The sequence below is a fragment of the Vulpes lagopus genome, chromosome 3 (genome assembly GCF_018345385.1).
Source record: "Vulpes lagopus strain Blue_001 chromosome 3, ASM1834538v1, whole genome shotgun sequence".
Taxonomy (NCBI): Eukaryota; Metazoa; Chordata; class Mammalia; order Carnivora; family Canidae; genus Vulpes; species Vulpes lagopus.
In genome coordinates this window covers 96,091,994-96,106,898 of record NC_054826.1, presented here as the reverse complement: position 1 = coordinate 96,106,898, position 14,905 = coordinate 96,091,994, and the positions used below count along the sequence as shown (strand labels likewise).

General features: G+C 43.8%; 1 protein-coding gene across 1 annotated transcript in view; it reads left to right on the top strand.

The window, feature by feature from the left end:
* Positions 1 to 7,951, top strand: part of YWHAG (tyrosine 3-monooxygenase/tryptophan 5-monooxygenase activation protein gamma) — a 28,429-nt gene extending 20,478 nt beyond the window's left edge. Inside the window, exon 2 of the mRNA XM_041748608.1 lies at positions 4,521 to 7,951. Coding sequence (XP_041604542.1) covers positions 4,521 to 5,177 — 657 coding nt within the window. The 3' untranslated portion in view covers positions 5,178 to 7,951. The remainder of the gene's footprint in view (positions 1 to 4,520) is intronic.
* The last annotated feature ends 6,954 nt before the right edge of the window (positions 7,952 to 14,905 follow it).

Below are 14,905 nucleotides of genomic sequence, written 5' to 3'. Positions count from 1 at the left end.
AAGGGTTGCTAATCTTTGGTTGAAAGTCTTTGCAACTGTTGATGCTAATTAATATCTGATTCCTTAGCGGCTGGGATTTGGAGAATTCCAGTTCTTAAGCTATCCTTAAGCTATCTGAGAATAACAGATTTTGGGGATCTTTTTATTAATCTGTTTATCTTTTTTTTTTTAATTTTTATTTATTTATGATAGTCACAGAGAGAGAGAGAGAGAGAGAGAGAGAGAGGCAGAGACATAGGCAGAGGGAGAAGCAGGCTCCATGCACCGGAAGCCCGACGTGGGATTCGATCCCGGGTCTCCAGGATCGCGCCCTGGGCCAAAGGCAGGCGCCAAACCACTGCGCCACCCAGGGATCCCCTAATCTGTTTATCTTTAACTCACTAAAAGAAATTTGAACTTGGGAGGGGCCTGGGTGGCTCAGTCAGTTAAGCATCTGCTTTCAGGTCCAGTCGTGATCCCAGGGTCCTGGGATGGAGCCCCATGTCTATCTCCCTACTCAGGGGGCAGGGGGTTCTGCTTCTCCACCCCTCCACCCCCCCCACATCCCCCCCACCCCCCGCTGTCTGTTCTCTTTCTCTCAATCTTATTTATTTATTTATTTGTTTGTTTGTTTGTTTGTTTGTTTTAAAAGATGAGAGACATAAGCAGAGGAAGAAGCAGGCTTCCTGTGGGACTCATCCCAGGACCCCAGGACCATGACCTTAGCCAAAGGCAGATGTTCAACCACTGAGCCACCCAGGCGTCCCTAAATAAAATCTTTAAAATAAAAAAGTTAGGCAAGCCCGGTGGCTAGGCGGTTTGACACCACCTTTCAGCCCAAGGCGTGATCCTGGAGACCCAGGATCTAGTCCTCAGGCACCTTGAATGGAGCCTGCCTCTCCCTCTGCCTGTATCTCTGCCGCTTTCTCTCTCTCTCTCTCTCTCTCTCTCTCTCTGGGTCTCAATAAATAAGTAAAATCTTTAAAAAACAAATTGAACTTGGGTTAGTATCCTAGTTGTTGAGAAGAGAGAAACCTTAATTTTGTTTTTAAGAGGAACATGTGACATGCCAGAGGATACAGACTTTCTACATTATACACCAGCCGTGACAGTATATTTTGGGGACGATATTTACAAGTGTTGCATTCTTAGAAACAATTCAGTGACTGTTTGGAAAAATAATTACCTCCCTTTCCATATGATATATATATATATATATATATATATCTCCTCTTCCCACATTGAATTCTCATTCTATCTTGGTTAAACCTTTTTTTGGACGCTGAGCATAATTTTTTTCCTTTTAAAAAGTTATCTTTTGACTTTTAAAAGTAGTATGGTTGGGATCTCTTTTAATGTAAAAATCACATATTCATTCTTACAGAAGTCCTTTTGATAAAAATTTTTTGATATTCTGGCTTAAGGTTTTTAGAGAAACCTTACTATTCTTTAAGCAGACTTTAAGAGCTAAAGGTTTTTCCCTCTTAGTTTTTCAGTGGCGGAGAACATCTGGGTATGTTCCAAATGTGTTTGAGTTTACTGTATCTAAAGGGGATATTATCACTTCATAATCTCCATGTTTCTGAGGCAACTGTGCAGGCTTTACATAAGCACACATTGCTGCCTTTGGGCTCTGCAGCCTTACTTCATTTGAGCAGGAGAAGACCCAACAGTATAGGGTACTGGTGAGGTCATTTGAGCTTTAAATAGTTGCTGGCTCTGGAAATGAGGGCAGCATTATTTAGGGGAAAGGCCAGAACTTGATCTCAGTGGCCTTAGGCACTCTGGCTTCTCTTTGCATTGGAGACAGTGATCAGGTTGCACTGGAGGAGGCCAGCCTTTGGTATACAGGGAGTATAGGCTGGAGTCCTATGGTACGCATGCCTGAAGTTTACAAAGGCCTCAGCTTGTTTGAAAGCCAGTCTTGGGAGTATTTTCAGGCTATATGATACTAAAATTTGTGGAAAGGAAGTGATGTAAGGTAGCTAAGGAAATTTCAACTTCGAGAACAAGATGAAATGGAGACGTGATACTTGATACAGGGATATAAGTTAACAGATGGTTATATAAGAAATTTAGAGGCATCTTATGCTGAGAATTAAAATGGAAAATTATTCAGGTTATGCTCAAAAGTAATTGCTCACATCTTTCTGTCACTTTATTGGGTCAAGAGCACGCTATCATTTATTTGATACGCTCTTATAATAACTTCATGAAAGAGGCAGAAATATCAGTTGGCCCAGAGAGATGAAATGCTTGCCCCAAGGTCACTTAGTAAATGGTGGGACTGGGGAAAGTGCAGTCTTTTAGGTTAGCTGAGTACACATCAGAAATCAGCAGGAGTAAGTAACTGTGTGGTGTACAGGTTGAGTGTAGTGTCTCCAAAGCCTAGAATATGTAAAGAATTGGATATGGGGAGGGGGAAAAAAACAATTGGATGTGAGATGATAGAAGCTGTCTTATTCCAAAGAAGTGTTTCCACAGCAGAATGGGGATGGGGGCGGGGGGTCATAGAACAGAAAGTACCTCTGTCCTGGTTTCCTTCTGCTCTAAAGTCTAGTAGTACAGAAACCCTGTCTTCCTAGTCTACCATTTGTTTTACAAGTAGACCATGTCTGGTAGTGTTCTCTAGCATTATAATGGGACAATAAAAAATGCATAGTAAAAGGGTAACATAAGAAAAGCTGCTAACCAGTTTAAGAAATATTTGAGTAGGGACACCTGGGTGGCTCAGCATCTGCCAGTTGATTATCTGCCTTTGGCTCAGGTCATGATCCTGGGGTGCTGGGATCGAGTCCCACATCGGGCTCCTGCGTGGAACCTGCCTCTCCCTCTGCAAGAATGACTTGCTTTGCAGTAAACTAATGAGTAAGATTTGGTTTGTGTTAGGATTTAATTATCTCCTGAGAGATACTATTTAAGTTACACAACCAGTTACAATTAAGCCTAAACCTCCCCACCTCCAGGTTTATGAAAGTGTCATATGTACTAAATGTGAATGATTCACACATCGAAAAAATCTCTTGGTATCCCACCCCCTTGTTTTGGTTATCATTTTAGATTATGTCCCCTCCCCCCCAGATCATTGAAGATCTGAGTGACTGGCCAGTTTTAATAGGGTAGTTGGAGAGATGGGGAAGATTTCATAGAGGACATGAATATTAACTATTAAGTTCGTTCTTGACACTTGTGTAAGTATCCCAGGCAGGGGGAGAAGAACAAAGGGCCGAAGTAGAAGTTTTTGTTGCAATTAACATGTTATGACTAGAGCCACAGGTAGGAGAGGACAAGGCAAGAGAAGTATCTAGTCCTTCTGAAATAGTTAATGATCTGAGATTCTTGGTGTTGTGGCTTAGCCACTGACTTAGTATACACTGCTTAGATACAATAACAGACCAATAAAAATGTGCTCTCTCAATAGGAACAAAAAATAAGCAAGCGTTCTATTCTCCTTGTAGAAGTCTTGATTTATTTATTTTTTATTATAAGCAGTTGTTTGGTAGTCATAAAAATAGAGATCATTGGTGTGGTGTTGCTTTAGTTTGCTCAGGGTGATTACTTGCTGGGATGATGAAGATGGAAACTTAGAAATGCCCATATTGAAAGAAGCGTTAGGGATCCCTGGGTGGCTCAGCGGTTTAGCGCCGGCCTTTGGCCCAGGGCGCGATCCTGGAGACCCGGGATCGAATCCCACATCGGGCTCCCAGTGCATGGAGCCTGCTTCTCCCTCTGCCTGTGTCTCTGCCTCTCTCTCTCTCTCTCTCTCTCTGTGTGACTATCATAAATAAAAAAAAATTAAATTAAATTAAAAAATTAAAAAAAAAAGCATTAATTCCTGTTGGCCACTTCAGTTTAGAAGTATGTTGCTCTTCTCTACATTCTTTTGTATCGCTGATGGTGTTCAGCCTGCAACAAATCTGTTTTCCAGTTGCTGACATGCCTCAGTGTTAGAACTGAGTCCAGACATGGCCCTAGTTTTGATTTCCGTTCCTGAGGTTTGTAATTCATATAGTCTTAACCCAAGGCAGAAAAGCTGCCTCATTTCTCAGAAGGCAACTTGAATTTGACTTCAGAATATTCTCACTGAAAAGGGATGGAACTGATTAGACCGGACAAGGTTAGAAGTAAAGTGTTGAGATATATAACAGCCATTTATGCTTAAAATGTCCAGGATTTGTATCTATGTAACGTTATAGGAGAGAACTGTTGCCCTTTTGTAATTTATATCAAAATTTGTTTTTGACATCTAAGAGCTCGACCTGATTGATAGACCTTTGATGGAACAGATGTAAAAAATGTGTTTCCTTTTCTAGGGAGGAAGTGGGGACTTCAGGCATCACTGATCCAGCTGCAGTATTTTCCTTCTTTGTCATTTGCTCTGTGTCCCTCCCCTCCCGTGCACCCACACAGCCTCCCTGCTCTTTCTGTCCATCACTTTAGTCACCTGGTGCATCTGTTAGTGTTGTAGTGGCATAAAGATGTGATCAACCCAAGCGACATCATCCAGACCATAACGACTCTTCATTCTCTTCTCCTTATAGGTGACAGAGCTAAATGAGCCACTGTCCAATGAAGAGAGAAACCTCCTGTCTGTGGCCTACAAGAATGTCGTTGGGGCACGTCGTTCTTCCTGGAGGGTCATTAGTAGCATTGAGCAGAAGACATCTGCAGATGGCAATGAGAAGAAGATTGAGATGGTCCGTGCTTACCGTGAAAAAATCGAGAAGGAGCTGGAAGCCGTATGTCAGGATGTGCTGAGCCTGCTGGATAACTACCTGATCAAGAATTGCAGTGAGACCCAGTATGAGAGTAAAGTGTTTTATCTGAAGATGAAAGGGGACTATTACCGCTACCTGGCTGAAGTTGCCACTGGAGAGAAGCGGGCAACCGTCGTGGAGTCCTCTGAGAAGGCCTATAGTGAAGCCCATGAGATTAGCAAGGAGCACATGCAGCCTACTCACCCCATTAGATTAGGCCTGGCTCTTAACTACTCCGTTTTCTACTACGAGATCCAGAATGCCCCGGAGCAAGCCTGCCACTTGGCCAAGACCGCCTTCGATGATGCCATCGCTGAGCTCGACACTCTGAACGAGGACTCCTACAAGGACTCCACTCTCATCATGCAGCTCCTCCGCGACAACCTAACGCTCTGGACAAGCGATCAGCAAGATGACGACGGTGGCGAAGGCAACAATTAAGGCCCCCAGGTGGACTGGCAGCGCCCGCTGATGCTACTACTGCAGTCTTTATTTTTTCCCATGAGCTGGGGGTCGGGTGGGGGAGGGAAAGGGAGGGACGACCTTCCTAGGGAGAAGCCCACGACCTGTCCTGTCTTTGATCGCCTCTTTTTGACATTTTTGCCAAAATACCACTAGTGGAAAGTCAGGCTAGCTGTGCTGGTATTGAAATAGCAGCCTCACACTGGCGTATGGACTGTTCTGTAGATGAATGCAGGTGGAGCGGTCTGTCTTTAACTTATTGCTAGAGAATAGGGTTTTAAGACGAAAAGAAAACTGAAACGAGATGGCCCTCATTCAGTAAGTTCTGTGGTTCCAGTAAGGATTTGTGTGTACAGACGCTCTTGTCTTATGTTTTGGGTACTTTCTATCTCATCTATTTTAGCTGTGCATTTTTTTTTTCAGGGTGTACTCGACCAGCCATGGACTAATTGAAATCCCAAACTGACAGACTTGGAACATAAGGTGTGTTTATCCTTATGGTTTAGGCCTTGCCAGTTTCCTGAAGTCTTGGATTAGCTGACAGTATTAACACTAAATTGCAGTTTACAGTATTCTCCATTACAGCCATACGTAACATCAAGCCATTGATTGTGTCTTTTTCTTTGCTAGTTATTTTGGTTTTACATCCTTAGTCAGCCTTATCCAGGTTGGTTTTGCTGTTCGCTATCTCCTGGGCCAAAAGGCTTGCCTGAGGAGAATCAAAGCTACCCTAGGTTTTGGTTAATAGGTGCTTGGCAGGTGGCTGTGGGATTTTTGTCCTTCTTTCCTCTTAATTCTCAAATCCACCACAAAAATGATTAATCACTTTAATAGAAACGTTAAACACCACAAAAATAGAGAAAATTCAGGTCTGTATGTCATTTATTGTGTTGATATTTTCAGAGAACTCCTGGTTTTTAAGCTGCCACAGCTCCTTCCTCAGGGATCACGCTGCCATCACTCTTGACTTGAGTGTTCCCCACTGGACCTTCTGCTGGTGGCTCTTTATAGGGTGGAGATGCCATTGAGCTATAGAAGCTGGGCAGTCATCTTGAGGAAGTTTGTGGTGCAGTGTGTGGAAATTCAGGTGCTAGAAGCTTACTGGTAGACAAATCCAAAAGGAAGAGCTCTTCTATTCATAAGCATTCTGTCCAGTTTCGGGAGCCTCGTAAGCATGTCTGTTTTTCCTCCCTGAAAACACTCCTTCCCCAGGCAGTTGTTGTAGGAAGATGAACTAAAATCATTATCAGATAATAAATCACTCCTATTTGACCAAGAGTTTTTCTACACATTTTTTTTCTTCTTTTAATGAAAGCATTGAAACGGGAGAGTCCTTTCTCTCTAGTGCAGTTGACGCATGCTCTGGAATCCAAGGAAAACTACATTGTTGTTTCCACAGATTTGTTCTCGGTTAGCCTTAGGTCCTTCATTCTTGTTTCGGAAAAAATCTGTCTGAAAACATGACCTGTTGAGTGTGTGTTCAGCCTTTTTTACAAGATCAGAAACAGTGTAAACTCCCGAGATCTGGGTTAAGACGCCAGATTTGTTTTGTCTGTTCCTTTGGGTTATTTAGTCAAGGAGAGGTATGAGTAATAATTGAGGAAACACTGACAGTTGCTTTTGCTGTTTACCAAAATTGAACTTACAGTTGGGAAATGAATACGTTTGACAGGATCCAGGTGACAGTGAAGAAAAGAACGATGATGCCCTGTAGCATGGCACAGTTTACCCAGCGTGACTTTCCTTAGAAGGTTCCCTCCATACGCTAGAGCAAAAGTCCCAATTAACTGAACCCTAGCAGAACTAGAAGAGAGCTGTACAGCTTTTGTGCCATCACCGGGGCCTAAAGTCAATGCCATGGATGGGAAATGATTTGGGTGGGGGTGGGGGGGGTTAGGTGGGGCTTTCCTTAACTTATCTTCATGTCCAGTGAGCAGTGTTGTGTCCTTTCTCGTAGCCTTTGGAAATGATTTACTGGAATTACAAAACCTATATTTTCTTTTAAATTTCAGCTTTGGCTCTGGCTGCTTTTTAGAGTAATGCAAGATAAAATTATACCTGAGGGCTAAAAATGAGGGAACGGGAAACTTGATATTTAAGCAGCTTGAATGGTTTCTTTTCTTTTCTTTATTTTTAAAGAAATGCACTTGCCTCTGATACTGTCTCTCCAGTGAAATGATTACTCCTCCATTATTCTATTGATACAATATTGTGCATGCTAGTGTTGTATTTCTATACAGTAGCTTGAAATTTATTAACTTATACTGTAGGTGTTATGTATTCCTATGACAAAAAATTAAGTCTTCAAATTTTTTAAAGTTTTTTTAATTTAATTTTTCCTTTTGGGGGTACAGTTTGCTCTACCAAATAGTGATCGTAACAAATTGATCTGTTTTGGATGTTGCTATAGTGACATGCAGTTATATATTTTGTTTTTAAGGGGGGGGAAGCAAAAGAAACACCAGTGTTAGCTTAATCTTAATGTCTGGTGTTTGTCATGGTGAAATTATAACTATTACAGTGTAGGAGAACAACGACTATGTTCTCTGAATGAGCCTTTGTGCTTTTTTGTCATGTTATGCAGTGAACTATTTTTAAGGTCTAATCAGTGATTATTTTTCCAACTCCGTGTTTCTCTAAGGAATTATTTCACACACGGACCATTCTTAGCAGTTTTCCTCAGTGATGGAATATCATGAATGTGAGTCATTATGTAGCTGTCGTACATTGAGCAAATAAACTTACAGATCTGATGTCAGTGCTACTTAGTTTTATTTAAATGACCTTAATTTCCCTTTGCTTTCCAAGGGCTGATTGGATGTGCGTGCTTTCTACTCACAGAATGTGGTTAGATTGGGGGCCAGGGACAAGACTGGGAAAGTGCCTGTAAGCTGAGAGTCAGACCTGGGTTTACTGATGTTGAAAAATGATTGTACCTTTTGGGCCTCCAATGTTTTTCCTACAGAAAGGGCACCTACAGGTGGATCTCTAAAAGCCTTACAGGGGTGGAGGGAGTATGATTTGTGAGAAGAACAGGGCTGAGTTAAATGATGGCTTCTTTTGGTCCTTGGGCAAGGGCAAATTACAAAACTTTTGAACTTTGGGGTGTAGGTCTAAATGAAAATGGGATCACATGCCCGGCTGTGTGTCTCAGTGAGGCACCCAGTATTGTTGGAGGTCTCATGAAGTCTTAGATGAGGGGGTTCTTTGTGCTGAAAATATTCATAAATAGTCTTGCGTTTTTAGTCCCTCTGAGGGGGTCAGGCACCTCCAGTTGGTGTGGCCTGAGTTCTCTTAGTAGTGCTGTTGCAGATGGCAGCTGTTACACTGCTCCCACCACGTGAATCATGTCCCTGGGTGTGGGGGTGTTCTGCTTTCTATAGGAAGGAAGAATGCCAGAGCAAAGGCTTTCTTCCATCAGCTTGGGTGTGTTCCAGCCAAGGGGTAGAGGCTGCAGGGCATTGAAAGAGGGTGTGGCCTTTTAATTTTTTCAATTGGAATTCACATTTTAGGAATAATTCGTATGACCCAGGGTTTTGCCATGTACTGGATGAATTAACTTCTCTTGGCAATTTGTCACTCAGGACCACTCTAAGTGCCACTGCTGGCACAGCTGTGAACATAGAGGTGGCCGATATGCCTGAGTTCCCACAGTGTCGGAGCCCCAGTGTCGGAGCCTCCTGAGCCTTGCCTACAAACACCAGGCTGCTTCAGCTCAGCTAGGAAATTAAGAAACTGAGCAGCAGCCATGTGGTGACAGCTCTTGCAGTGTGGGAGTTACTGAGGGTAGAGAGACATCAGACAATCTCTTACTCTCTTACCAACAGGACGGTACACACGTGGGCAGCATCAGAGCAGTGATGTAACAAATTCACCAAAGCTCATCAGAAAGAAGGGTGGCTGCTGGAAGTTGCTGCTGTTGCACTCTTATTTCTTCTGTGGAACTTCCCATTATTTCTAAGTGCCCGGAATTTGCCCAGAATACTCCCATGTACATATAATTTTCCTTTTATTTTTTTTAAGATTTTATTTATTTATTCATGAAACACACACACACATACACGGAGAGGCAGAAACACAGAGGGAGAATCAGGCTCCATGCAGGGAATCCGACGCCGGACTCGATCTTGGGACTCCCAAGATCATACCCTGGGCTGAAGGCAGACAATAAACCACTAAGCCACCCAGGGATCCCCATTTAAATTTCTCTTAAGATAAAATGTAATCTGTTGCTGTGTTTCCATCCAGTTTGGAAGAGTTCCCCTTAATGCAGTGGTTCTCAAACTTTGTAGGACTCCTTTTCACAACCGTAAAGAGCTTTTGTTTATGGGGGGGATGGATCAAAAACCAGAAATTAAAAATATTCGTCTAAAAAATTTAAACGGGATGCCTGGGTGGCTCAGTGGTTGGGCGCCTGCCTTCGGCTCAGGTTGTGATCCCGGGATCCAGGATCGAGTCCCGCATCGGACTCCCTGCGAGGATCCTGCTTCTCCTTTTGTCTATGTCTCTGCCTCTCAGTCTGTGTCTCTTGTGAATAAATAAATCTTTTTAAAAAATAAATAACTTAAAAACCCTTGGCCATTACATGTTGAGATAAGTAACAGTTTCAGGGACACCTGAGCATCCCAACTCTTGGTTTCGGCTCGGATTGTGATTTCAGAATTTTGAGCCTTGTGTGAGGTGCTGGGCATGGAGCCTGCGTAAGATTCTCTTCCTCTGCCCCTCTCATCCCTCTCCAAAAAAAAAAAAAAAAAAAAAAAAATGAAGAAAAGGAATTGTGTGTTGTCGTCCTTGCCCCCTCCCCCTCATAAAAGGGAAGAGGAGCATTATTTTGCAGCTTGGGTGATCTCTTCGTAGAAGTTAACTGGACTCAGTCCCTGCTACTGCACTCGATCCACTAAGATGCTTTTGAGCTGAAGCATTTGGAAAGAAAAAAACCTGGCATTGCAAGGATAAGTAGTTGGAGATGGATGGCCCTAAAGAGTTTAAGAAAGTTCTAATTCAGGAACTGAACGATGTCCCCATATTAGGCTCCAATGATTACGGCCTTCCTCTGCACTCCAGAATGTCAAGCTAACTGATACTGTGAAGCAATTAAACAGTGGTGATGGGTAAGGGGGAGGAGAGCAGTTAAGACTAGATTCACTCTGCTTGGGTCATCCATAGAGTAGAATTCTCCATTCCCAGAACTTTGAGGGTGGGGTGGAAGGGCTATCAAATGAGATTCAAAGTGGCAGGGGACTTTGTAGCAAATACGTTGCTGTTGACTGCCAGTGCAGTTTCCCTCTACTCTATTTATGTGTCATTACCACATGCATTGGCCTCTGTGCTGGTCAGCTGAAACTGCATGTTGACTCACATGCGCTGATCAGAGTGGCTAAGAATGGCAGCTACATCCTCCCGGGTGTACAGTTCTCAAAGCAAGCTTGGAGAAACAACCTGCTGAAAACTAGCTGGGTAACACTTCTCTGATTCTAGGATTTGACATTAAGTGGTAAGCCAGCCTAATCAGAACATTGAAATATGGTCTGCCAGCTTGCTAATTAGCCTGCTGGTTTGAATTCTCCAGTTCTGGTGTGGATCAGGATAAATGGTTTGAATCTGAATGGCCACAAACTCTATCCCTGATTAACAGGATTACCTGTGGTCAGTGAGTGGGTGGGGCAAAAGTGGCTGGGTTACAGTGATAAGAGTCTTTAGTACCAGGTCAAGTTTGTTGGTATCTCATGCTTGTGTTCTGTCCACACCTGACAAGACAAATGGGTCTTTAAGTAATAGTCTGAGATGGTACTCAGTTATCCCCCCATGGGAGAGGAAAGTCAGGAATTGGGAGAACATGATACAATTTTTTTGGTTTTTTATTTCAGTAGGTAGTGCAGACACATTAAAAATACAAAAGTGCAGTCTAAAACAGGTTTTTGTACCACCTTTGAGCTAACAATGTTTTCCACATTTTGAAAGGGTTGTAAAGAAGAGTGCAAAGGGACAGTGTGTTGCCTGTGAAACTTAAAATGTTTACCACCTGGCCAGTAGTTTGGCGACCCCTGGTTTTATCAGTAACTCCTTCTGTGATGCCCGTTTTCCAGCCACCCATTTCTCCTTCATAGAGGTAACCACTCCTCTGTTGGGTTGGTTTGAGAGAATGGACTTGACTCTGGCTTTGAGATGGAAGGATTTCTGCTGCTTTTAAGCAGTAAGTGACCTTTGATCCATAAAAGGTTTTGCCTTGTGGTTTTTAAATAGGGTTAATTGAAATTTGGTGGTTCCTTGGGGACACCTGCGTGGCTCAGCGGTTGAGTGTCTGCCTTTGGCTCAGGATGTGACCAGAGTCCCAGGATTGAGTCCCACATCGGGCTTCCTGCAGGGAGCCTGCTTCTCCCTCTGCCTATGTCTCTGCCTCTTTCTGTGTGTCTTTCATTAATAAATAAAATCTTAAAAAGGGGGGGGGTCCAGTAGTAGCTCTCAAATTAGATTTAAGCCTGTTTTTTTAAAGGGTAGCTAGGTGGTGTAGGGTAGGGCATTTTACCCCTAACATTTTTGAGAAATTTCAAACAAAAGGTGGAAAGAATGGTACAGTGATAACCAAATACAATTGGTGCGGCAGTTAACTTTTTTTTGAGAGATGAGAGAGAGACGGAGACACAGGCAGAGGGAGAAGCAGGTTCCATGCAGGGAGCCTGATGTGGGACTCGATCCTGGAACTCCAGGATTACGCCCTGGGCCGAAGGCAGGTGAGATATGAGGTGCTGAGCCACCCAGAGATCCCCAACATTTTTTTTTAAAGATTTGTTTATTCATGAGAGACGGGAGAGAGGCAGAGAAACAGGCAGAGGGAGAAGCAGGCTCCTCGCAGGGAGCCTGATGTGGGACTCGATTCTGGGATCACGACCTGAGCCAAAGGCAGACACCCAGTCACTGAGCGTTTTGTTGCAGGTGTCCCAGCGTTTTGTCGTGTTTGCTTTATATTTCTCTGTATCTTGTGGAACCCTTGAGAGTACTCAGTGGAGAGTCTGCTTCTCCCCACCCCCAAAAAAGACCATCTCTTAAAGATGCCTAGTTTCTTGAAAAAGTCATTATCTTAAAGAAGGGAGAAAGAATAGAGACTAAAAAAACCCTAATAATGAAATTATTAGGATGAATCAATTAAATCCGAGCTAGTGGTGGGGAGAGGTGGCTAGAGCTATCAAAGGCATTCTGGGGGCAAAATACTCAATATATCTCTCTTAAAAATAAGGATAGTCTTCACATAATCACCTCATTTTCAGGACACCTAAGAAAGTCAACAATTCCCTGTCAACCTATTTTCAAATTGCCCCCCAGAATGCCTTTGTTTTAAGATTTTATTTATTCATGAGAGACACACACACACACACACACACACACAGGCAGAAGGAGAAGCAGGCTTCCTGCAAGGAGTTCAGTGTGGGACTCCATCCCAGATCCTGGGATCACACCCTGAGCTGAAGGCAGGCAGTCCACCGCTGAGCCACCCAGGCATTCCCCCAGAATGTCTGATAGCTCTAGCCACCTCTCCCCACCACTAGCTTGGATCTAATTGAATCATCCTAATAATTTCATTATTAGGTTTCTTTAGCCTCTATTCCTTCCCCCTCTTCTTTATAATGACCTTTTCGAGAAACCAGGCATCTTTAAGAGATGGTCTTTTTTGGGGGGGGGGGATAGACTGCTGAGTACAAAGCCTGATGCAGAGGCAGCCCCGGTGGCCCAGCGGTTTAGCACTGCCTTTGGCCCAGGGCGTTATCCTGGAGTCCCGGGATCGAGTCCCACATCGGGCTCCCTGTGTGGAGCCTGCTTCTCCCTCTGCCTGTGCCCCCCTCTCTCTCTCTCTCTCTCTCTCTCTCTGTGTGTGTGTGTGTGTCTCAATGAATAAATAAAATCTTTAAAAGGGGGGGGAAGCCTGATGCAGGGCTGGATCCCTGGGTGGCTCAGAGGTTTGGCACCTGCCTTTGGCCCAGGGCGTGATCCTGGAGCCCCTGGATCGAGTCCCACGTCAGGTTCCTGGCATGGAGCCTGCTTCTCCCTCTGCCTCTCTATCATAAATAAATCTTAAAAAAAAAAAAAAAAATCCCAGGACCTTGGAGATCATGACCTGAGCTAAAGGCAGATGCTTAACCTGTTGACTGAGCCACCCATGTGCCCCTTTAAGATTTTATTTTTATTTTTTAAAGATTTTATTTGTTCATAAGAGATACACAGAGAGAGAGAGGCAGAGACACGGCAGAGGGAGAAGCAGGCTCCATGCAGAGAGCCCTACGTGAGACTCGATCCCAGGTATCCAGGATCACACCCTGGGCCAAATCCCGCTGAACCACCACCCTGTTGCTAAACCGCTGAGTCATCCAGGCTGCCCAAGATTTTATTTTTAAATAATCTCTACACCCATTGTGGGGCTTGAATTTACAACTCCAAGATCGAGAATTGCACTTTACCAGCTAAGCCAGCCAGCAAGGCACCCTTCAAGAGACAGTCTGGTACAACGTCCAATGTTCTGGGTTTGTCTAGTTTCCTCGTGTCATTTAATTTGTTCCCCTTCCTGTTGGGGCACATTTTTGTCTTGGGTAAGGCTTTCACTTTGCCCCTCCATCCAGTCTTTTCAGTGGTTTATGTCGAATTGAATTTGAAATGAATGGGAACCTGCCAGTGCTTTACTGGAAATCAGGTGATCTTAAGCAGTAGTCACCAACAGGGTCTTTTACGGGAACCCGTGAGGACTGAGCTAAAGGACAGATTAGAGAGAGTCTCCCACCCATGGGAACCAAATGTTTAGGGTCTTCCAAGCTAGGATATTTTGCCTGCTTAAAATCCTCTGCTGCCTCTCCTGGATGGAGAAAGTGTTAGATACGTGCTCAGACATTACTTGCTTTGACTTAGCAAGCCAGCATATGCACCCCACGCGGTGAGTCCTGGTGGTATGCAGCAGTTCTGCCCTATGCCTTGCGGAGGTGATGAAATGGTGTAGACACCCTGCCATGTTCCCAGGAGTTCTCAGAGACATGCAGGCATGTCTGAGAGGCTGCCTTCATACTGAATCTATCTACATCAGGAGAAAGAATCTTGACACAATCTTGTTTTTTTTTGGTTTTTTTTTTTTTTGACACAATCTTGTTTTTTTTTTGTTTTGTTTTTTTTTGACACAATCTTGTTTTAACACAATCTTGGTATTAGCTGGCTCTTCCCACAATGATAAGTTCTTCTACTTGCTGACTCTTGGGGACTCATACCCTAGTACCTGTTTTTCACTTAGCCTGAAGCTATATTTTTAGGGATGGGGTTGTGATGGCAGGTAGGTTCCTTAAAGCCTGGTGGAAAATTCGTTTTGGGTACCATTGGGTTTGTTACCAAAGCCTTCTGAAAGGCCTTGCCTCCCCAAATATGGAGGTAAAATGTCATTATGGTTTACAGATCTTTTTGCCTTCTCCATTTGGGACCTGCTCAGTTTTTAAAACATTTCTTTTGGGGAATGTTGTCCCAGTGAAAAGTTCTAGGTTGCAGAGGATTGGGTAGTGGGCAGACTAGGAGTGAAACATTCTCTTGCCCTAAATTAGGAGATTGCATTAGAAGTAGAGACAAGAGGGATCCCTGGGTGGCACAGCGGTTTAGCGCCTGTCTTTGGCCCAGGGCGCGATCCTGGAGACCCGGGATCGAATCCCACATCGGGCTCCCGGTGCATGGAGCCTGCTTCTCCC